Raw genomic sequence first — 25,259 nt, forward strand, 5'->3', positions numbered from 1 at the left:
AATCAAGTTGCCAATCCCAGTTGTGGTCACTAAACGTGGACCATCTCTATTTCATTTTATGCAGTTTGTAAAACAATTTTCTATGTATAGAAAACTCTCCCTGCAGTTTTCTTGGCAAAATATTCAGAAGTCCAGAATGTCCAGATGTTGAGGAGATTCTTTGCCTCCTTCCTAGAGAAGTGACTGGCCCATGATCACCCAGCTGGCTTTATACCTATAAAGTAACTCTCCCAGTTTTTAGCCTGGTCCCTTAATCTCTACTCTAAACTGACTCTAATTTCTTTACAGACCCTTTCTTTTTCAACTTCTTCTTAATTGCTTTTTGAATACATGTTGTAATAAAAGAAAAATGAGAATAGATCTTTTAAAACATACTTTTAAAAAAGCTTTCACATTTTTTTTTACTTTTGTAAACCAGACCTATATTACTAGCATATTATTATTATTGTGCTTTTCATCAAAATTATAATTCTTTTCTTCATGCTTTCATTCTTTTTCCTAGTATACCTGGTACTTTGTTTTTTTTAAAAAAGACTTTTGTTTAAAATTCTAGGTGGAAAGTTTCATTAAATTCCAGAGGCCCATTTCTGACTAAATCGCATTGTGCTCTTAATATTAAATATCTGATTGTGGTGATAGATGTGCCAAGTGACAGCAACACTAGAAAGGAGTATAAAAAGTTGAAGAAGTACCAGGGCCCGAAGGAGGAACTGGTGAGTATGTGGAAACTAAAAATAGCAATAGCACTTAGAGTTATATATTGTTTTACAGTTCATTACAGCCCTCTGTAAGTGCTTTACAGAGTCAACATATTGCCCCCCATAATCATTTTACCAACCTTGGAAGGATGGAAGGCTGAGCCAACTTTGAGCTGGTGAGAATAGAACTGCCAAACTGCTGACAGCTGGCAATCAGCCGAAGTAACCTACAGGACTGCATTCTAAACGGTGCATCATCACAGCTGATAAAGCCAAAGTGGTGGTAGGAGCACTTGAGGCTGTGACTCCTAAACTGGAAGAGTAGCTCCAAAAGATCCCAGGAATGGTATTAGAGCTCTTTATTTGGAAGAGTGCAGTGTTAGGAACAGCTGAGATACTGCATAGAACCCTCAAACTCTCAGGCCTCTGGCAGACAACCAAAAATTGAGGAAGACACATAAAACAGCAAAGCCATTCCTTGTCCACGTTTCCTATTTCTTTAGTTACACCACACTAAGCTGCATCAAAAATCCCTGCTTAATCTGCTATTTTTGCAGAGTATTAGCAGACTTAGGTGCAGTAAATGCACCTTAAAGTCACAACAGATCACTGGTGCTTAGAGAGACAATATAATGTAAATCACTGGCAATGAGGTCAGGATAACAAAGCACTTTGTCCTCTCAAGAAAAATTTTGCAGATTCATTTGCAGATAGCCACTTGTCCATAAACAAGTTAGTAAGTTCTTGCCTTGCAAGAGTTCAGAAGTGAATCATCCTATGTGCATAAAGAGAAGTTAGCTTTCTGTTTACCACTCTCAGGTCAACTTGTTCCCCTGTTTACAAAAACAAGTGGGGAAAGTTACTTTACTATCCTTGAAATAAGGATGAAAAATAAACATTTGCTTTTCTACTTTATGCATTTGGCTCCTTCCAATTTAAAAACATATTTTAAAGTTTGTTATATCCATGTATATTTCTGAGGCGAGGTCACAATTTGCTAAACAGAAAAAGAACTGTAGCAACAATAAGCATAACCACAAAAGGCTTTCAGCAACATCTGACTTTTGAAACATTGCTTCATTCTTGATGATGGAAATGGATGTTTCAGAAATGAAATTCAAGCCTAGACAGAGCTCTTTATGATAGTCTTCCCTGATATAGTGCTTTTCAATTGAACTATTGCTTTCATCACTTCCAGCCATACCTTTCAAAGTTTATGGTTTACATTTCACTAATTAACTTCAAGGATACATATTACCAGTTCTATGACTAGGTATTTGCTTTTGCCTCTTGACACAGTGAAATTATAGCAACAAGCAATGCAGATGATTGAGAATACTGTATACTCTCATAGTGGGAGGGAAAGGTAAGATATCTAAACTGACTTGTTCTGGTACAACTTCCCAACCTGATGTCTGTTTTTTACTAGACAAATCAATTCTAATTCTGGAGATTTAAATTACACTACATTTGTTTCATAATATTTGTTATAATAGGCCAATCTGCTCTACCTGGAAATAAGACACCACTATAAGAAGCAGGCTCATAATATGGGGATGCTCACTGCTCATAACTTGTCAGCTTTAAATTTCCCATGCCTTTAACCATATCATATAATCTGCCTGGTAATCTCCTGCTGCAATTCTGCAAAACCACAACATATACACATGGAGCTTTCCTTGAGAACTGGCCATTTTTAACATGCCCATTCTACTATTGCACAAAGGTTAGCAAACAGTTTGGGGGACACTTCAAACTGTTGGCCAATACCTATAAAGTCCTAAATGATTTATGACCAAACAGTATGAAAAAAATGCTTTTCCTCCAAACATTTCTGATTTCATGGTTAAAATGATCTGCAGGGGTTTTCTTCAAGTTTGCCACCTGCAATGATAGATTGGTAGATAGACAGATAGACACCCCTACCTACCTATCCAAGAAGATCTGCTTGGTGTCAACTACAGAAAAAAATTAAATGTGATAATTGTTGTGGTTGTTATTTTTTTTTGTCTATAAGCTCTCAAGAATTGTGTGGCATCTAAAATAAATAGGTACATTTGTAGACTTTAATATGACATTTACATAAACACAATTGAAAAAAATCACTTTTATTTGAAAATGGAATATTCCCCAGCAATTTGTCTGGTTTGTGAGTAGCAAGCAATCTTCTTCTTTTTCTTCAGCGTTTGTCTCGCGCTCGGGCGAGGTCCGCTAATGTCCTTAAGTACTGCTTCCACACCTCTCTGTCTACCACGTATGTCGGGTCTGCCTTCGCGATCTCTAGATCGGCCTTGATCGTGTCCATCCAGCGTTGCTTAGGTCTACCACGCGGTCTCGCTCCTCCGACAGTCACCTTCATTGCAGATTTGATGATAGATTCTTCCTTGGCGCGGCTCACGTGGCCGAACCATCGTAGCCGGGACTGCCTCATGACCGTGGGGATGGGCACGACGTTGAACCGTCTACGCACTTCTTCGTTCCTGACGTGATCGAGTAGGGTGAGGCCTACCGACCATCGGAGCATTCGCATCTCCATTATCTGGAGTCTGCTTTCAACTTCTTTGGTCGCCGGCCAGCACTCTGCGCCGTAAATGGCCACGGGGCGCACCACAGAGTTATAGATTTTCGCCTTCAGGCGCATCGGCATCTTCTTGTCACAGAGGACGCCCGTGACGGACTTCCATTTGCCCCACGCTGCGTTGATCCTGGCTGCCACCTCAGTTTGTAATAGGCCTTCTTCCCCAAGAATAGTTCCCAGGTACTTGAAGGTGGAGGCACGCGGTAGCTCCTGCCCGTTCACGTGGATGGAGCCTGTCATTTCATTGTCAGTGGTCAGGTATTCGGACTTCTTTAGGTTCAGCCGGAGCCTGAACTGCTCGAGGCGGTCATGCCACTGTTGGACTAGGTGCTCGAGTTCAGCCTTGCACAGGTTAGCCAGGAACACATAATCGGCGTAGAGCAGCGTCCATGGGGCGGGCGTGTACAGGTCGTGTGTAATTGTGTCCATCACCAGAATGAACAGCAGTGGTGAGAGAGCAGAGCCCTGGTGTACGCCGACGGTGATATTAAACTCCTCTGATATCCCAGCTGCCGCTTTTACACGGCTTTTGTGACATCTATATAGGAGTTGGACCCATTGTACGAGCAGCTCAGGCACGCCGTGATCTCGCAGTGCGTACCAGATGAGATCGTGCGGGACTCTTGTGAGTAGCAAGCAATAATTAATAAATATTAACCTTTCCATTAAAATATTATTTAACATACACTACAAGCATATGGGCATTATGTGAGGACAGCTAGGAGCCAAATGAAGGACACGAAAGTAATCCAAAACAGAAAAGAGCCATTTTCCAATTCCCTATGTTTTGAAAAACCTAGCAGCATCATTGCTGGGACTCATGATGTGAAGGAAAGATAAAAAAAAAAAAATCCCAAATGCCCAAGAGAATTGGCCATCATAAATCAAAGCCTGCTTCTGATTATCCACAGTTCAGAGAAGTGTGGTGTTTGCTTTGAAATCTAACTTTAGTTCCTAGAATCTCTAGGCCCATCCTGAAGGAATCCTAAATTGCAATGTAACTGTACAAGAATGCTGGTATTACAATCCGCACACATATGACACCACTCTGAAACATAATCTTAATACAGTATATAGATTGGGACTGTAAAAAAAAGCTAATTAAGATGTGGTTGGCTAATGTTTAGTTCAGTGTATCGTGAGTATGATTAGTCTTGAATAATCCAGATTAAAATGGAAGAAACCTGACAAGTTAGAGATAGTTATAACTGGGGGGGAGGGATGGAATCACCCACACAGCTCTAATGAAACGAGATAAAAAGGAAACATATGTGTAGGAAGAAAGTAAGGCTGAGGAAACGGTGGCGAAGATTGGAGAGAAAAACACATTGGTTTAAACACTACAGCTTTCAGTCTCAGTCACCATAGTAACACCTGATTTTAGCATTCAATCTGATACATCATCATTGCTAGCCAACCAGAAGATGAAAACAACGTATATGTTTTTATTAGGCTTGTAGGGGAAGTTAGAAGATACGTTTGTTTCCTTTTCAGCAGATACTTGTTTACAATCACAACCACAGATTTATTATAAAATATGCATTTTTACTATCTGACAGCATTCCAACTAACTTGTTTATCTACACAATTGTGCATATACATATCTGTATATTTCAAATCCTGGAGCATCCAAACCTGCTTACTGAACAGGATATACAACAGGAAAGAGGTAGTTATTAATAGAAGCACTAGAGGCTTTTCTGCTTTATTCTTCTGCACTGCACGCAGTCCTTGTTGCTGGATGGACTAGGTGTATTGATGGTTATGAATCAGCCTATCTGTTGAACTCCAGAAGTTTCCTATTGAAAGCCCTGTTATACCAGTTATGAAAATGAAGCACCTGTCTGATAGATCTAGCAACCATGTTTGTCCAGATGCATACTTGTTTTAATCAGCATGTTTTAAAAACTACATCTGGATACATTTCAAATGTTTTGTTCTCTCTACTCTTTGATTTTATCAAGACTGCTTTTCTATTATCTAGGCTAGCAATAACCAACTTTTATTCTAGCAGAACAGAGCCCGGCCTTCCCTTTTATCAGCCTCTCTACTTTAAACCTCAATCCCACGCAGATATAGTAAGAGCAATGCAACAATTGAAAGGTTACTTCCCTTCCTGTCCCCTGAACAGAGATACTTCCATTCTTCCAAAGCACAATCTGGTAGATTCTATGTGTGGCTTAATATTTGACTTGCCTGATTCGCTCACAAATGAAAAAAGCCCAATGTTAATAGTAAATGTTGGACCAAGATTATACAACTACAGCTAAAATATTGAACCATAAGCAGTGAAGTCTAATTCCAACCTTGCCAATGATATGAATTTAACTACGTTTTGATATCTTACCATTGTCACTTATTATATGGGGATGGATGTATTTACCAATCTACAGAGCTGTTCTAAAGCAACTTTCCTCAAGTTGAGGCTTTCCAAATCTGCATAGAATCACTCTGATTATCCCCAGCAAACATGATTATTATAAGGGTTCAGAGAGTTCAGTGTTCTAACACGCTACATAAATGTTAATCTGTCCTTATTTCTTCTGACCTCTTATTTCATTTGAGTTCTTTACAAGTTGCCAACATTCTAGTTTTCACGCTCCCCAGACAGATTCATCAAGAGCCAACATCCAAGGGATAGAGTACTAGGATGTAAAAAGACTCTGAACATTATAATCTTGAAGTTATGTAAAATAAAGTAATTTCTAGAGGAATAGCTAAAACTTTCTTTTGTTGTAAAAATAACTGTCATGTGAAACAAATTCTGTATCATAGTCGAAATTTACTATTTAGTAGTACTGAGGTTTTCTTCCATATTTTTGTGATGGGAAGAAAAAACACGACCCAACTCCTTTTTGGGGGGTATTGTACAATACCTGTCAGAAAGGGCTACACCTTCCCATTGTACTCAGATGATTCACAATAACTATGACTAGCCAGCTGGAAGCTAATAACATTTTTTCTCAATACACTCACCAGATAATTCTCCCATCCTGAGGGGAAAATAATGCAAAACTTCAAAAATAATATATGAAAGGAGCTGGGAAAACATAATAAATACTGCATGGCAGGAACTATAGCCTATGCTTCAAGGAAATAAACCAAACAATGTGCTACTATGGAGTTTTATTGTTGATTTGAGAGACAATGCGCTCCATCTACATTACCACTAGCTTATCATCATAAATGCGTTCCACAGTTTACAGTACATTTTTGCAATTAAATTTCTGCCTAGTAATTCACTTCGCTTTGAAGCTCACAAATAAGTGTACTTTGTATGTGGGAGAAGAAAGGAAGTGGATAAAAACACTCTACTTTTAGAAGTAAGAAACTGGGCTAAAGTGTATCATGGATCTCAGCACTCAAACTTATCTGGCCAGTCCATAAAGTTATTGATAAACATATTTGTGTATACATATATTAACTATTTCCTAGGACACCTATTTTAGGCTACATGGAAATTATTTTCCTTATGGGGAGTGTAGCAGGAACAGATAGCTTTGGCCTATACTTGTTTTTGATAAACTCTACAATTGAAGCTAGTTGAGATGCTGCCATAAATAAAGTACCATTTCCCAAATTGGCCTAACTTCCTTTAAAAGACCATATAATTTTTAGCCTATACTTTGTGGAATGAAGAAGTGTGACTCCAAATGCACTTTAGCAAATGTCAAATTCTGAACCACCATCTGTGAAATAAAACTACTTGCCCTTTTTGCTTCAGCTGCCATGCTGAGACTCCCCTATGAATTGGTATAATCTTGCGAAAGGGCAATTTTTTTTTGCCATCAAAGATCATCTCTTTTAGTGACCTGGTTTAGTGATTGCATTTTCAGATTTGCCCAGTCAGAACTCTGAATTCAGAAGTTAGTAGTTTTAGAATGAAGAAGAAAAATTCACGTAGCCCTGTGTTCCAGTATATTCTGTAGCAAAATTTTAACTGTTAAGAATAAATGCTGACTTATTCTACAACTAGAACAGGTTATTATCTAATCTGTGGTAAGGAAAATATATTCATTAAAAGATACTTTGGATGACTTACATTTTTATACTGATTCAGCTTATTAAAATAATGGATTGAAAGGATAGGTAATAGAATTGTTTCCCCCCCAATTTTTTTAAAAAATATTAAAAAGATCTTAAAATCACATTAGGAACCATGCATCTTCCTTAAAAGACTTTCAACCTAAATTTGTGAGAGCTAATTGTTTGCATGCTTTAGACAGAGGCAGTCTGTTTTAATCACGTTCCCCAGTTGAAGCTTATGGAGCATTAACAGCTTTAATAATATGCATTTTACTTGTTTATCTGTAGAATCTTCATGTCTCCAAATAACTTCGGATAGTTTATACTTTAAAAAGAAAATCTACCAGGGATTCCCTTGCAGTAAGTGATGATTTAGGTATTTTGTTCGATCATCCTTCAAGATAATATTGTATTATTTATGCTATGATATTATCCTTGAAGTACTGGTAGTCCACAATTTACAACCATTCATTTAATGATCATTTGAAATTATAACAGGACTGAAAAACTGTCATATGACTGTTTTTCACACTTATATCTATTGCAACATTCCCCATAGTCATATGATCAAAATGACAGCAATTGGCAACTGACATGCACTGTCCTGCAGTCCTATCACCTTTTGCAATATTATGACAAGCAAAGTCAATGGAGAAGCCAGATTTACTTAACAACTATGCTACTAATCTAACAGCTGCAGTGATTCACTTAACAACAGTTGCAGGAAAAGTCATAAAATGGATAAAACTCACTAAAAACCGTCTTGCTTAGCAACATAAATTTTCTGCTCAATTGTGGTCATGTTGAGGACTACCTGTATTACTGTTATATTATAACTGTTTTTTAACCAGTTTACTATGTTAGAATGCATGTCACACAGTCCATTATGCTGTCTATTAAATAATTTGAAATAGAAAAGCAGAGTATAAATATTTAACAAAGAAACACACTCGATTCTTTTGACTTTTGTCATGTTAAGCTCAATTAGTAATATTGATATGCTATCAGTTTGTGGATGCTCATCTCTTTCTTCTTCATTCTCATCAAATTTTAGGACTTATGCTGAATTGTACATTGAGGAATAAAAGGCAGGTAATATAAACAATAAGTGAAATCCAAGCCTCCAGAGATTAGAAATGGAACAGTGTTTGACAGTTATAATTAAGGAAAGCCTAGCCTTGTATATAAACGTATAGGACAGAATTTCTCCAATTATCTCAAAAATCAACCAGAATTATGAGAACAAATATTATACTCTTGACACCAGATCACTTCCCACAACTTTTTGGAGGCAGACCTATACAAAATGTGTCCATAGTCCTGAATGGCAAAAAACATTTATAATGGTGGTAAGAAATGTTTTTCCAAAAATATCTACAGCTGATCTTCAACCTAAACTATGAAAAAAATCACACTGTAACTATTAACACAATATAAAAGAATAATTGATTCCAGAAGCACTCTCAAATTATTAGTTTTAGCGTTTGTTAGACCATTTGTCTGTATACAGATCTGATGTAATCTTAGAGGCCGAACTCTAGGGCAGCAGCAGAAATGGGGGAATGATGAAAGTCTATCTCTGATCTAATTTGAATTCAAACATTGTTTTGTGCTAAGTACAGGTAGTCCTTGATTTATGACCATTAGTTTCACAATGCTCTGGAATTATGATGGTCTTAGAAAGAGTGCATTCTGGGCTATTAAACACTTTCAGCCCCACAAAATGTCAACTCCATTCACCCCCATGGTTACATGATCACAATTTGGTTGCCTGGTAACCATCTTGCATTTACAACTGGTTTCACCATTCCACTCTCATACGATTGCAATTTGTGACCTGTTTTCCCAGTTACCAAAAAATCCAAAAACCCATTCAGGAGAGTGGATTCGCTTAACCACTGTGTGATTTGCTAAACAAACACCATAAAAATGGTAAAAAAATGAGGTCTGGTGACATGATGCCTTGACTTGCAATTGCAATGACTTATGACTGAAATTTTGATCCCAAGTGTGGTCATAAGTTGAGGACAACCTATAAATGGCTAACAAATAAATGGGAATTAAAAAAACTGAATAAAAGTAATATGTTGCTTATAGTTATATAATTATGTAACTATCATTGGTTTTATGCTGGTCACCTTGGATTTAATTTCATTTAAGGGAAATATTATTTGAATTAGGCCAATTAAAGGACCACAGCTTTGAGTCTGAGAGAATGATATTTTTTAAACTCATCCAGCAACTTTATGGATGAGGTGAAGTTTTACCAGACTTGTAGCTTAGTCCTTGAACCTCTACATTGAATGCATTATATAATGGGTTAGATCTGGACTTAACCATTACTGGACCCATGATACCAGTGGAACATAACTTAGCTGTGATGTATATCCTCAGTTAATTTGATGGATCTACACTTATGGAATTTATTTTGGAACCAGAGAAACCACTTTGCATTCACCTACCACTGAAACTAAATAAAATCAAAGACAAATAATAATATTTGCAGTCATTGAGAGGGGAAAAATTCTTTTAGATAGTCTGTTCTGTGAGTAAGCTAGGATAAAGGATAAAATACTAACAAGGAAACCAGGAACAGAGGAATTGAGATCATTATGACTAAGTGATACTAGAAGGATTTTGTAACCCGCCCTAAGATCTACAGTGAATTTCTAGGTGCAATTTTTAAGAATTTAGCAGTAATTAATTTATTTCAGCAACATCACTAAGGTATATTTTCCTTGTCCTTTCAAAAACACTTCTAAAAGCAGCAAAATCTAATTTCATGCATTTTTCCAGCAAAAACTGAAAGAAAAATAGACAAATAGCAACAAGCACAAAAATAATGACACCAAAAGATTGGAAAAATGAATTATAAAGGAAAAACTGTTGACTAGAATAATTGCTTAACATTTTGTTTCAAAGTTATTACAGTATTTCAATGCTTCCTGAAAATGCTATTTACCATATTTTATAAAAGCTGCTAGAGTTGCAAGATAAGATCCCAGGAGGTTCTGAAGAATTAAAGAAGTCCCACTCTTCAAAAAAATGTACACTCTTCTGCATGTAGTTGAAGAATCATATATGGCTAAGAGGTATCTAGAGCAAAGCTGTCGAATTCCTGACCCACAGGATGGATGTGTCATGTGCTGGCCACGTGCCCACCCAGTTTAGAGAAGTGGAAAAAAAGTCCCAATATGTCACGTGACACTGCCCTGATGATGTGAGTTTGACATCCCTGATCTAGAGGTAAATTTTGAGACTACTTTAACTTGCTTCAACCTCCCCTCAAAGTGTTTCCCCAAAAATATCAAAATGTATATTTTAAGAATGAGTTTGAGACATTCCTTGTTCTTGATAGGTATGTATTAAATGTTCAAAAAGATAGATGCTAAATTGTTACATGCTGTTAGATCCGGACTACTGTGGCCAGGACAACACACAAATGCACAGGTTCTACTCAGTTATGCATAAACATGTATAAGACACTCTTATGTCTTACAAGATTTTTCTTTGGCATTCATGTAAGTAATAATCTATGTAGCAGCAAATATAACAAGACTAAATGTAGAGTTTAGCACCTACACAGGAAGCTTTATCCAAACTGGTATATTATAGATGTGTTGAGTTGAGATAGGTTGATGTCATATAATATAAAATTAACCCTCAGCCTTAGTACTCTAAAATGTAAAAATTTTATACCACACATCTACATCAATTTTAGTCCATAAATAAAAATAAGAAGTATTTAAAAAGGTATGAAAGTGAAGAATGTCTTATAAGATTATATTTCTTCTAATAAAATATTTACTTCATAATAATAGGTGTTATAAGCTATGTATTATTAGTGCTGACCTAAGGCAGTGCTGAACTTGATTTATATTATAATTATTATTAAAACAGTTTTTAACAGTAGATTTTGGATCATAAAATATGTTTTCAAGATGTCTAATAGAGAAAATAGCATAATGTTGCCATATGTCTTAACTTTCAAAGGGCAGAAATAATGGTAGGTTATACAATACCTGGCTAATAGTAATAGAAATATCCAAGGTAATTCCTAGAATTAAAACCATATATTTCAGGAATATTAAGAAACACATCATTTAATATTTTAAAAGCAGGTATAAGAAAAGAACTATTTTTTTTGAACTTGAGTAGGTTCAAAATTATATTTTTAAAGCTGTTTTAAATAGAATATTTTCAATCCATTGTGAAATGACAGGGAAAATTTGATTAAATCTGGAAATTTTGTTGCCTTTATAAACAGAAGAAAAAAAGAGAGTTCTGGGTGGATCAAAAGACATCTTTCCCCCCTAAATAGCTCCTCCCAAGAAAGCAGCAAGCTCATTTTATAAGGATTTTCCTACAGGTTCCAGTGAGATAGCCATTTCCCAATTTAGACACACCATTCCATCAGAATAAATACTTAATTTCCCAACTGGAGCAGCCCCCAAAATAGGGTGGAGAAGCCAGTTGTTATATTGTATTTAAAATACCTCAAAGAAGGTTGAGATAATAGACATCTGCTGTTGTTGAACTCATGCAGAACAGCTGAAAATACAGTATAACATTGTTCTCTTCTCTTTCTGAGATTAACTGGTTTATTTATTAAGCACCAGTGAAATGATAACACTAGGAGTAAAAGAAAAAAAACACCCTTTGTTCTATCCACCTGGCCTAGTTTAATTTTTTCTGTTTTTCCTATGATGGCTAACTGCAAGATTGGGAACTTTCTACATGCAAGGCCAACATTCAAATGTGCTTTATTTTAATTTTACACTGTATTAGGAATCCTAGGTCTAAAGTACAAACAAGAGAATTTTGCTGTCTCTTTTCAGAATTGCTTCATATTATTATTTGTTTGTTTGTTTTTGCACCTTTGATTCCTGGTGATTGCCTGGACAAGTCCCTGCAGTTTTTTTGGTAACTTTTTCAGCAATAGTTTGTCATTTCCTCCTTCCTAGGACTTAGAGAAAATGATCCGCCTGATGTCAACCTGCTGAACGAGGTCTCATAAGTCTTTCTGTTATAAATCATGACAAGTTCAGAATGCAGATGTGTGAATTTCTTATGTAACAATAGAACTCAATCTAATTAGCAGGAAATGTTTAAATATGCATAACATAAGCTACTATGAGACTATGACAATAAATCAATTCAAGAATAAAGAAAGATAAAAATTATCTTTCTTTAATATAGGAACAAACTATGATAGATAAACTGCAACCCTGTCTCACCTATCTTGGCGCAAATATGTACACCACAAACTGAAAAAGCTTTACTATAGAAAACTATTTCTATTTACAGAAGTTTTGCTATTTTCGAAAGAAAACTAACTTTGATGTTCTCCCCTAGAGAGAATGAAAACACAAAAATACAATATTTCACAATGTATACAAAATATAGAAATTTTATATAATCATAAAGACTATTAATCTGTTTAGCATACTGCAAGTTACAATGTGTGTCTTATCTGAACAGCAATCCACAAAACCATATTTTGCAAAGTGAAAATAACAGAACAAAAACATGACACTTCCTGTAATGTTCATATTCTTTTTTGTAGCAATAATTATTGCAATAAAGTAATTGGGGGAAGAGTTGTCCTACTTTATAAGCACCATAGTTCTGTGACTTAGTATTATATTCAACTCAAGAGACTGAAGCAGAATTCCACACAATGAATCTGTCCAAATTTCAAATCTTCTAAGAATTTATATACATATAGAACTAATTGCAACTTGCAAAATGAAAGGCACCAAATGTACATTCTGAATCTATTCTTCAAAGTATAACCTAGATCCATTTGATATAATTTAACAACTCCTGCATATTTTTCTCTAATCCAGTACCACGCATATAAGACTTTATAACTGTTATCAGAAAAGAGATTGCATTTTTGTTAAAACCCATTGAACTCTAGTCAAGAAGGCTTGGTTCCTTTTCTAGGATCCATGGTATTTAAGTTAATTTTAGAATAGGGATATCAAGCAAGTAGCAATACAATATTAGGAACCAAATTCATTTGCATGAAGACCATTTGAAAAACAATATGAATAAATATTTCACCAGAGATAAGCAAAATGAAAATTGTTTTCATCTTTTTATTTAAGTATAGACAGATACCTATATTTTTGTGGACACACTGGTGTATATACAGTAGAACCTCTGGTCATGATTATAATTCATTCCATAACTATGGTCCCAACCCAATTTGGTTGTGACCCGAACCTACTTTTGGAAATCTGGCGCTTACAAAAAAAAAAAAAAAATGGCGCGGAAGGGGAAATCAGCTGCAAAAAAAAAAAAAAGTGAATGTTTTGGTTGGAACCTGATTTGGTCATGGTCAGAAACGTTCATGACCAGTGGTTCTACTATATAATGAATTATTAATACTATATTATTCTATATTGAATCAGCTAAACTATATGTTATATTTCCTTTATATTTCTTGCTGGAAGTAAAGCATTTTCAAGCAACAGTACTGAATAAAAAAATATGTATGTATGCTTTCAAGTCAATTTGTCAGCCTCCTGGATAAATCTCTGCAGTTTTCTTGGCAAGATTTCAGAAGAGGTTTGCCATTACCTGCTTGCTAGGAGTGAGAATGATTGGCCAAAGTAACACAGCTGGTTTAGTTCCCAGGGCCATTTTCTTCATGGTTTTCTAGCCTAGTGCATTAATCACCAGACCACAAAAGAAACTAGAAAAACATTTATTTACAAAATATTTGCAGTTTTTCAAACATATCTTTGCTTCAGGGTTTTGCATATATATATTTTGCATATACTTTTTTTTAAAGAATGGAGTGAATCTGTCATTTTTACTTTTCTCTGAAACACTTCCTCTTTTTTTTCCCTTACAGAACCTTTACAAAATTGGGTCAGACTGGAGAATATTTTAATAGAACATAATTCTACTATTGCAAAATATTAGGAACAACTTTCAACTGCAAGTGAATCAACAAAATGAAGATATTCCCACGAGAGGGTGGACAAGGGCGGTGATTGTGAGAGATTCATTATTATGTGAAATGGAAGCAACTCCACATTATTCAGACTAGCTAGTAAGAAATATAGAATAGGTATAGAATACATGGTACCAGGCTCAACAGTAGCAACTGCGAGAGGGATCTAGATATCCCAGGGGATCACCAGTTAAATATGAGCCAGCCATGTGCTGCAGTTGCCAAAAAATGCTAATGAAGTCCTAGGTTGTATCAACAGAGGGTTAGTTTCAAAATTACACAACGTAATAGTACTGCTTTATACTGTGCTGCTGAGACCACACATGGAATGTTGCATCCAATTCTGGAAGTTTTAAAGAAGAAATTGGAGAGTCATTTGCCCAACATGGTAAAGGGTCTTCTGCTTAAGCAGGTAGTTGGACTAGATGACCTCTGACATGCCTTCCAACTCTATTATTCTATGTTCTATATAGTCTTCCTGCTGCATATACCCGGATATGGAGGGAAGATTACCAGGGTTCAACAAACCAACTGTTAACTTTTGTAGTTAGCGTCAGGGTTGGTGAAGTTCTTTGCTGTCTCTCTCTCTCTCTCTCACTCACTTCCTGCACAGTACTGGGCTGCACTTCGAAGAACAGCAGTGTTTATTCTATTGAAAAAGGTAAGTTTTTCAATGGTGACACAGAAAGAGATATTGTAGCACTATCCACATCAACACATCCAAGTGTTTCAATTGTGCTTTACCAGCTGTTCTGCCACTGCAGATGATTTGAAATTTGCAAGTAAGGAGAGGAATCACAAATGAGGTTTTGGGGAAAAAAGACCAAAAGAGGACTTGAAAAATTTAGAATAATGTCTTAAATATTTATAAAAATTGAATCAGTATCAGAATCAATATTTTCTAATTTGGTGAACTAGACTGGGATATATTGTTGGCAGACTGCATATTGCTTAGAAGTTAGTCAGAATTTTTATAGAATAAAAATTTGAGATGTTTACACTTAAAAAAAAAAAATCCAAGTCATTTGAAAAAAAAAAAAAAGCTATAATATAACCATTAACAGACCCATACAATTCTTCAGGCTCTTCTATACTTGAAAATAATTAAATGGGGTGGGGGGAAGTAGAGACAAAAAAAAAAGACAGGCTTTCTGTCAGAAAAGGGAAAGTAAAACACACTGCCACTATATAATCTCCAAGGCTCTTTTGTTAAATTCCAGATTTTACAGCTCTCTTTCCAAGGTCACTACAATCTACTCCCTTTCAACTCCAAGCTTTCCTTCAACTCCAGACTCCGGCCACTGATCTTATCCCAGAGGAGCACCTGTAATAACATTCTTCCATGCTCATCCCTCTATCTTATTAACAAATAGGCTCAAAGTCCTTGAAGTTAAGCACCAGCTCTTGTTATTCAAATTTATCAAACACTTAAAAGAAAGAGAGAGAGGAAAAACAATGTTCAAAAAAGAGAGAGAGAAAAAAAAACAATCTGGGTGGCAGAATTACTGATTGTCCTCTACTTTTACTTCCCCTTGTATCCAAAGAAAATTGAGAAGTACTTTTAAAAATAAAGTTCATTGGAAACTATACAATAAAACACTAAAAAGAAAATGGAAGAAAATCTATCACCTGAAAAGGATTATAAGGGGAAAAAAAGTCCAATTTAAAATTGAAAGGCATCTGTGAAAAATCCAGCAATAAAAAAAAAGACACTAAGTTTGACTTCAGGCTTAATCTCGCAGTTTAACCTCTTCTGTCTTCAATTTTAACTTTTTCTTTTACCCCCCTTAGGGTGTTCTCTCAAATAATAGAATTTAAAGAGTATCTTTAAATCAGGCACCAGGCCCGGACGGATTGCCAGCGGAATTTTATAAGACACTACAGGAATCGTTGAATCTTCCATTGCTAGAAGTTATGAATGAAGTTATGCTAAAAATGAGGACACCTAAATTGTGGTCAGACGCATATATTACACTTGTGCCAAAGGAGGATGCTGATCCACAACAAATTAAGAACTATAGACCTATTTCCCTGCTAAACTCAGACTATAAAACCTTCACTTCAATAATGGCAGAAAGACTTAAAAGGTATTTGAATAACTTTATTCATTCTGATCAAAATGGGTTTCTGCCAAAAAGACAAACCAAAGACAACATGAGAATAATTCTGGACACTTTGGAATATTACTAGGAACATGCTGAAAAACAAATGGCTTTGATATTTTTAGATGCTCAGAAAGCCTTCGATAATATGAATTGGCGATTTATGTTATTTCAGTTGAAGCAGATGGGCTTTGGAAAGAAATGTATTCAAGCTTTAGAAGCTATATATCATAAACGAACAGCAAAGGTAATGATAAATGGGGAATTGACAGATTGTATCGATATAAAGAAAGGGACAAGACAAGGTTGCCCGCTGTCACCTCTATTGTTTGTGTTAACATTAGAAGTACTACACAGAAATATTAGAGAAGAAAAAGATATTAAAAGGAATGAAAATTAAAAAGGAAGAATATAAATTACAAGCATTTGCAGATGATCTGGTTTTTATCTTAGAAGATCCATTAGAAACAGCATCTAAGTTGATAGAAAAGATAGAGGAACATGGAAAGGTAGCAGGTTTGAAAATAAATAAAGATAAAACGAAGATTTTGACAAAGAATATGTTAGCAAAACAAAAGGAAGAATTGGCGGAAGTTTTGAAGATCCAGGTCACAAATAAGGTTAAGTATTTGGGGATATATTGGACAGCAAGATGTGGTACACTTAAAGAGAACAATTATTATAAACTCAAACAACAGATTGTGACAGATTTGGCAAAATGGGAAAATTTACAACTATCATTAATAGGGAGAATATCAACAATTAAGATGAATGTATTACCTAGAATTTTATACTTGTTCCAGACAATTCCAGTTAGGTTAGGAAAAGATTATTTTGAAGATTTGAATAAAATAGTGTTGAAGTATATTTGGCAGGGAAAGAAGGTGAGAATAAAACTAAACCTATTGCAAGATGCTAGAATAAGAGGAGGATTTGGCCTGCCTAATTGGGAGTAATATTATCAAGCAATAATTATTATCAATAATTTTATAATATAAGGATAATAGAATTATAGAGAATACAACATTACGATGTATTATTATTGGATGGATTTATGACAAGTAAGGAATGTTATAATATAAATTAATCTAAAATGTTGAATATCTTGCATAAAATGATGGAATAATAGCTATAGTCAAATAAATGATTAATGATTTTATATACCCACCCACCCACACACACACACACACATATATACACACACACACACACACTGTGTATATATACACATACACAAACACATACAGTATATGTTTTCTTAAGTTTCGACGATCACTATACAGAAGCCTGATGATGGCAGATGAGATTCTATACAGAAGCCTGATGATGGCAGATGAGATGACGGCAGATGAGAAATGTTACAACTTTAAAAGCACAACTATAATGACGTGGGAAAATACCTGAACAAAGCTGAATACCATACATATAAATACCTGCAAAAACTTAAGAAACACACACACACACACACACACATCATATATATATATATATATATATATATATATATATATATATATATATATATATATATATATATATATATATATTATATATATATTATATATATTATATATATGAATATATATATATGATGGATAATATGAGAATTTATACAAACTATAAGTGAGGACTACAGAGATGTAGCTCTTGTAGACTTGTAACCGACCGACACACTGTATGTAACTGAAAGATGGTTTTATGTTTTGTTTCTGTATGTTTGTTTAAAAATAAAAATTCTTATTTAAAAAAAAACAGACCCATACAAAAACTAATACTGTACACCACAGTCAAATGCTTCCTTCTTACAGGTTTATGCCTGCATATATCTTATTTTGCTAATTCTGGATAGGAGGATTCATCACCTAGAACCTACCTTGAATAATGTTTAGAAAATTTCCAACAAAGACTGTGGAAGAATCTCCTAGTTATCATTACTGCAGCAAATCTTTCCACACGTTGCTTTGTTACAGAGACTTCTGAGCGGTCAATTAAAAAAAAACCAAAAAGGGCCTTTGAATTTTTGTTATTGTATTTTTCCTTATTTTTGTTTTTAATCCATATGCTATCATCCGCAGAGTTACTAACTCTACAGGAGATGCAAAGGGATTTTCTTATCCATTGGAAAACAGGAAGAGAGAGCCGTGGTTGTGCAGTGGTTAGAATGCAGAATTGCAGGCTACTTCTGCTGACTGCTGATTGCCAGCAGTACGGCATCTTGATCCTCACCAGCTCAAGGCTGATTCAGCCTTCCATTCCATGCTATTGTTATTTAGGCGGGGGGTGGGGTGTCAGTCAAGCATTGGTTATCCAAGCAGCTCTGTGTTCCTCTTTAAAGTCCCCTCTCCTCATGCCAGACCCACACAAATTTTCTTACAGCCTATTATAGATTCATAGTATTGGTTACTATTTAGTGAGGAGCTGTGTGGTGGCTGACCTATCCTTTAGCTTCTGCTACAATAAAGCTTGTTTCAAATATTAGAGTGTTTGTATGCGGTTCTCTCTCTTCTCATGTACACACACAAAGCAGTGACTCACAAGCTACAGCAGCAATGTTTCACCCAGGCTTTCATGTTTTCCACTGGAATTCAGTAATGAACTCATTAAATCACCAGCTTAGTGTGATAGAAAGTCATTCAGCTACTGATGTTGTTGCTATGGAAACCAGCACTCTTGCTTAGAGATCTTCCTTCTGCACTGGACTTGTAATTATTGTCAAACTCAACACATCTTCCCCATCCCCCACGCAACTGCAGCATCTTCCACTATCATTAACAGTCCTCCTACCAAAGGTAAATCTATTTCATCAACAATATTTTTAATCTATTATGATTATTTTAAGTGATTTCCTCCATTCTTTGCATTTTGTCTCCCATACTGGCTTACTACCAATCCCTTCCCTGGGAGAAGGGGTGATACTGGTATTATAAAACTCCCTTTTTACAACCTTGTAGTCCATTAAGGTAAATATTTCATGATGAATATTTAAAACCTACCAGCATTTTATATAGTGTCATTCTTTACATGTAAGAATGGTAGAAATCTTATGTGGGAATTAAGATCACCTCCTCTAATTTCTTATTTCTTTACATACAGGTATTTCTTGGTTAATAACTGCCCTGTTAACAACCATTCAAATTTACAATGGTGCTGAAAAAGTAGCTTTATGTCCTCAAACTTACAGCTGTCACACTGTCCCCACAGTCACATGATCATGATGCTGGTGCCTCACAACTGATCCGCATTTACAAAGGTCAAAGTGCCCCATGATCTCCATTTGTGAACCTCATAGCCAACTTCTGATGAAAAAAAATCAATGGAGAAGCTGGCAGTGAGTTTCAAATCATTCTTAGTGACTGCAGGTGACTTAACTACTGTAGAACTATAATCAAATTCTGGTAGGGGCACACGTTTCATTTAATGACAGAAGTGTCAGAGCCAATTGTGGTCATTAAGTGACACAATTATTGAGTGAAAATTATTTGTATACACACACACACACACACACACATACACTCTTCCACCAAACAAGCTGTATGTTACGGAGGTTAAGACTCTGTGTGTATGCATGTGTGTGTGTGTACACACACACACACACTTCCCCCAAACAAGCTGAATGTTATGTAGGTTAAGACGTTGGTTAAGACATTGTCACCAAGGAGATGCATGTTTAAATCCATCCTCAGCCATACAAACTCAATGGATTATTTTTGGCCAGTTGCTCTCTCTCAGCCTAATTTACCTCACTGAGCAGTTTCATAGAAAAATGGAAATATTCTACCTAAAGCACTTGAAGAAATGGTTTCTACTTCTTTTCCTACGTTCTATATAATCAGCTGAATGGTTTTGGAGAGCTTAAAACATGTATGCCATTTTGATTATCCCTAACAATAGTACTATCAAATACAACTTATGGAAAATTTATTCAACTACTAAAATAAAATATGAAAATATAAAAATCTTTAAGCAACAGTCTTTTCTAATCATTATATCCACCAACTTGGTGATAAATGGTTTTCACCAATAGCAAAACAATTTGGTACTACTAAATTTCAGCAGAAAAACTTGATGGCTGTTTTAAAGAAAATATATGTTACAGAGTTTGCATCTCTTTTCATGAACATTTTTGTCTCCAAATAAGAACGTGTTTCTCACAGACTAATTAAGTAGGGATTTAATGTTTATACTTCATGAAAACTTGATATTCCAAATCCTTAGATCTTCATAGGTCTCCTGATGACATTTTCTGGATAATTTTTTAGTACTCTCCCACACAGTTTTTAACTCCTACACATTGATCTGAAACTTTCAGAGCTGATAGTCTGGAAATTTCACTTTCCACTAAGCTATCATTTCCTGAATTGAAATAAAAACAAACCAAGCAAACTCAGCCTTAAACACAGGAGGGCGTAGCCATTGACACAGTTTTGGAAGTTTATATAGCTAGAGACAAGTAACTCACAATTGATGACTAATGAGAAGTTCAATTTTTGTTTCAACAGAAATCAACTATCTAGCCCTCAAGGGGTGGAGATGGTGGTGTGAAAAATTGTCATTGGTCCTGTCAGATTATTGGCATTTCCAGAGATACTCAACCATATTAATAAGGAAGCTCTGATAAATGTTGTATTTTTGTAACATTCTCTGAGAATTTATGCTGCATGTCATTGACATACTGGTCGTTGACCAGAATGGGACAGGGCTTTAACTGATCCTCATAATTTTCTGAAGGGTCAGGGGTCACCTAGTGATATAGTGAGGTCACTGGAAGGGTTATGATGGAAAGGTAAAACATACAAGCAGCCTCTTTATTGTCATTTTTCAGCTTTCTTGTTGGGTAGAACTGGAGCAAGTTGGCATCATTTTCAACACCCCCTTTCTTGAACTTCTTTTGAAGTTTTAAGAATGAGAATGAGAAGCTTCTAGGCTGCAAACAAGTATCTTCAGGAAAATCTTCCCAAACTTAAAAAAAATGCTATAAAATCACATCACTGAAATCTGCCCATTTTACTACTGGTGTAACTTTGTGGTGTTGAAAACTGAAAATCAGCTTCCATTGTCCATACTGTTGCCTCACTTTGGGGGGTCGGCAGGAGGGTCAGGGTAGAAATAGGTCACTCTCATGCTTACATAAACCAACATAAAAGTGCTTCCTTTTTTTCAACTGCCTGAGTCACTTTCCTCAGAAACTTCCTCTGTCATATTCTTGAAATGTCCTTGGATATCCCCTTCTCTTTGGAGTCATTTAAGATAGAAAAGGAGATAATATAATGTATTCAGCTAGCACAATTACCCTACGGTAAATTTCTAGTTGTCAATGATTTCCTGGTAAATACTTAGCCGTGTGCTTTCCTGATATACATATATTATCATAGACCACAATTTGTATTAACTTGGTTAAATGTTACATTTGTACAAGATCAAAATCTGGGGAAAAAATAAGGGGAGAAAGTAAATTTGAGCAGTATATAAAAAGCAACAGGCAGTGTTGGTTAATACAATAATAACAGTAACATAACAACAACGTAATATAAAGTTGTAGGAAAAATTTAAAATATATAACTTATAATTCATATAAGGGCCTTGGTGGTGCAGTGGTTAGAGTGCAGTACTGCAGGCTACTTTTGCTGTCTGTTGGCTGCCTGCAGTTTGGCAGTTCAAATCTCACTAGGCTCAAGGTTGATTCAGCCTTCCATCCTTCCGAAGTTGGTAAAATGAGGACCCAGATTGTTGGGGGCAATATGCTGACTCTGTAAACTGCTTAGAGAGGGCTATGTGTATACCGTGTAAAGCACTGTGAAATGGTATATAAGTTTAAGTGCTATTGCTAATATTTCTGGAACTGGGAAAAGTTTTTCTAGAGTGGTCAAATGAGCTGAGTTGTTCCAGAATAGGATTCTTTCTGGATTTATCAATATGGTGGTCACCCTACACAGTTCTCCATAGTTGAAAATTTTGACTTTCATCTATTTATTTATTTGTATTTTACTCTAAATTACCATTATTATATTAATTGCCTTATCGTGCATGTGTGTGAAATATATACATCTTGGTATTTTTCATCTTGCTGTTCTTTTGGGTTTTGGCAGTCATCAATTATCTAATAGCCTCCAAAATATTCCATCAAACTGTTCTATCCTGAGAAGCATCCTGAGCTGTCTTACTCTCAGTGACAAAGAAGCAGAATATAATGAAATGTACCTGCAGTTACTATTCCAGTGGAAAAACAAATTTCTTTTCTCTTATAAAAGGCAAGGTGTATCCTAGAAAAGGCAGTAATTACCATGCAGCAAAAAACAGTATTTTGTTCAGCACTTCTCCCTTTATCAAGTCAACAATGCCACAAAAATATCTAGGGCAGTTTTGGGGCACTCTAATGTCCTAGTTTCATTCCACAATTCATATAGGAGTGTCTTTATTATGTTCCTTTCTTTTCTTAAATATGACAGCAGATGCATTTAGTTGACATGTTGAGGTCAAGTTTGATGGGAATGAACTGATCCTGCACATGTTCTTAGGAGTCACAGGAACTTCTAAGGTGCTTCTGCTGCTGATGAAAGGCTTGTCACTCTCTCTGCTATCCCCTCTTCAACTCAGTATATAGGTTTGTGGAGATAGAATACAAAGCTTCTTCATAAAAAAATGTTCCTGTTAAAGGCAACTATACCTTTCTGTTTTATCAACAAAAACGATTTTCTGTGACCTCAGAAAGAAAAGAAACCAGGCAAAGCTTTTCTTTTTCCACCAAACATGGGGAGGGGGTATGAAGAAAAGTGAAGATATTTAACATTTGTTTATTTAATTTCATTCTGTCACACTGCTGGTGGAAGGCCTTGATGACAGTAACTGACAGTCGCTTTAGTAATGTGGGTTTGTTTTTGCTCCTATCCCAGTTCCTACCTTTTATTTCTTCATGTTGTATTATATGACTTTATTCCTTTTGATCTTATTTACATGTGAACCACCTGGAATCAAATCACCAAGAATGAAAACATCAGGGCTGTCAAACTTGTGGGCTGCAGGCCAGATGCATCACGTGCTGGCCATGCCCGCACCCAGTTTGGGGTGTGGAGGGGAAAGTCCTGATACGCCACATGATGACACCATGATGATGTGAGTTTGACACCCCGGTATAGACTACTCAAAGTCAACTTATATAAATACCAAAAAAAAAAAAACACCCCCACCCCCAAATTTTCACTTTACAGTGGCTCTTTAAATGTTATAGGAACAGCTGAGGTTGAAAAAGCAGGAAAGAAGAGGATTTTCAAACACTGCACACCCACTTGTCAAGGAAATGGTGTACACGCACGTGCAAAACGCACTCTCACCAGGGGTGGGATTCTACCTGCCAGAGAACCGGCAAATCATGTCACTGGCTGGGGCTCACTCCTTACCAGGCATGCACGCCATTAAACTTGCCTGCTAAGTTGCTATTTTTCCTTCCCCCCCAACCTTCAGCTGTTAGAGCTGTGCCTGAAGCTTCTATTACTCAGTGCAGACTCAGGTAGCAGATGGCAGAAACACAGATCTCTACGTGAATCTGTGATTCTGTGAGTAACTCAATCTGCCTGCCTGCTCTGCCTGGTTTTGGTTAAAAGTTGCTCTGTTTTTAATAAAAAAAATTCAATATTTACATACATAGTGTGTTGTGAGTTAATTTTGTGAGTTTGCTTGCTAGCAAATTTTATAAGTTTGCTTGCAAGCAAATTTTATGTGACAGACTCAGGTAGCTGACTGCAGAAAGGTAGATCTCTGGATGATTCGGTGATTCGGTGAGCAACTCAATCTGCCTGCCTGCTTTGCCTGATTTGGGTAAAAGTTGCTCTTTAAAAAAAATAATCAATATTTATATAAATATTTATAATATGTATATACAAGCCATGCCCAGCCAGTCACATGACCACCGAACCACACCCACAAATTAGGCCACACCCACAGAACCGGTTGTTAAGAAATTTGAATCCTACCCCGGGTGTTATTAAATGTAAACCTAGTCACATGGAATCAGAACAGTAACTCCCATAAGACCTTTCTTCCTCTAAATCAAGAAGCAGGCAAATTGCTATTGTAACTTCTCACTGCATCACTTAGGGAATGATCAGTGTAAAGAAGACTAGTCAATACTCCATTGTGCAGGAAACCAATGGGGTATTCTTCTGACTTAATTAGCTTGATTGTGTACTGTCAGATCCAATAGTATCCATATATTTTTATCCCTACCCAAGATGAAATGGGGTACAATCTATTACCTTCTGATTTATGTATATAACAAAGTATGTGCAATGCAATTGTGAGAATAATTGCTTTGAATCTCAAGGCTAAGGTTTGGGAATTATGCAAAACAATTAAAAGCATTAGAGTAGAATATTTCATGATTAAAATTTAGCCTAAAGGAACTTCAGAAGGCCCTAGCTTTAATTTGGGTCAGATATCTCAGCACTGGAAGTGAACATTTCAAAAATATTTTGCAGAGAGTTCACTTGGCAATTCACAGTCAGAATTTCTTACTGCTTTTGGTTTGCTTTGATTGATTTCAAATTCATATTCCAGTATTGGAAAATTTTCTGAACCAGGACTCCTTTCCCTTTATCAAAATGCTTATGTAGGCTATGATTCATTGATTACAATCACACTTCTACTGTCCTGTTTTCCAAGTGACGTAGGACATCTCACCCATAATCAGTTTAAATGCTGGACGAAAGTAGATAATACAGTAATGAGCTATGCCACCAAAGCATGCAAACAATATAGAAGACTAAGTAATGATTACTCATTTGCTAAATTTCCAATATTAATTCTGCTTTCCAGTAAGAACTCAGAAACATATACAAGAAGTTGGCCATGCTGCAACAGATATTAATAGGTAGCAGTATTATCTGGGGCTTCAG

General features: G+C 35.9%; 2 protein-coding genes across 4 annotated transcripts in view; one reads left to right on the top strand and one right to left on the bottom strand.

The window, feature by feature from the left end:
• The window catches only part of CDK5R1 (cyclin dependent kinase 5 regulatory subunit 1), a 28,451-nt gene extending 11,238 nt beyond the window's left edge, over positions 1-17,213 (top strand). Inside the window, exons 3-4 of one of the 3 annotated variants that reach the window (XR_015740094.1) lie at positions 14,168-14,930; positions 16,061-17,213. Coding sequence is in view for 1 of the 3 variants with exons in the window: in XM_026718279.2 (XP_026574064.2) it covers positions 8,357-8,387 (31 nt within the window). In the remaining 2 variants the exon portion in view is untranslated. Of the gene's footprint in view, positions 1-553; positions 694-8,356; positions 8,395-10,660; positions 10,902-14,167; positions 14,931-16,060 lie in introns of those variants that run through there. The other 2 variants (XM_026718279.2, XR_015740095.1) reach the window with 2 other exon arrangements.
• Positions 1-25,259, bottom strand: part of MYO1D (myosin ID) — a 134,693-nt gene that overhangs the window by 4,855 nt on the left and 104,579 nt on the right. The window lies entirely within an intron of this gene.

This window comes from Pseudonaja textilis, chromosome Z (genome assembly GCF_049901715.1).
Source record: "Pseudonaja textilis isolate UNSWEBS1 chromosome Z, rPseTex1.2, whole genome shotgun sequence".
NCBI classification, from domain to species: domain Eukaryota; kingdom Metazoa; phylum Chordata; class Lepidosauria; order Squamata; family Elapidae; genus Pseudonaja; species Pseudonaja textilis.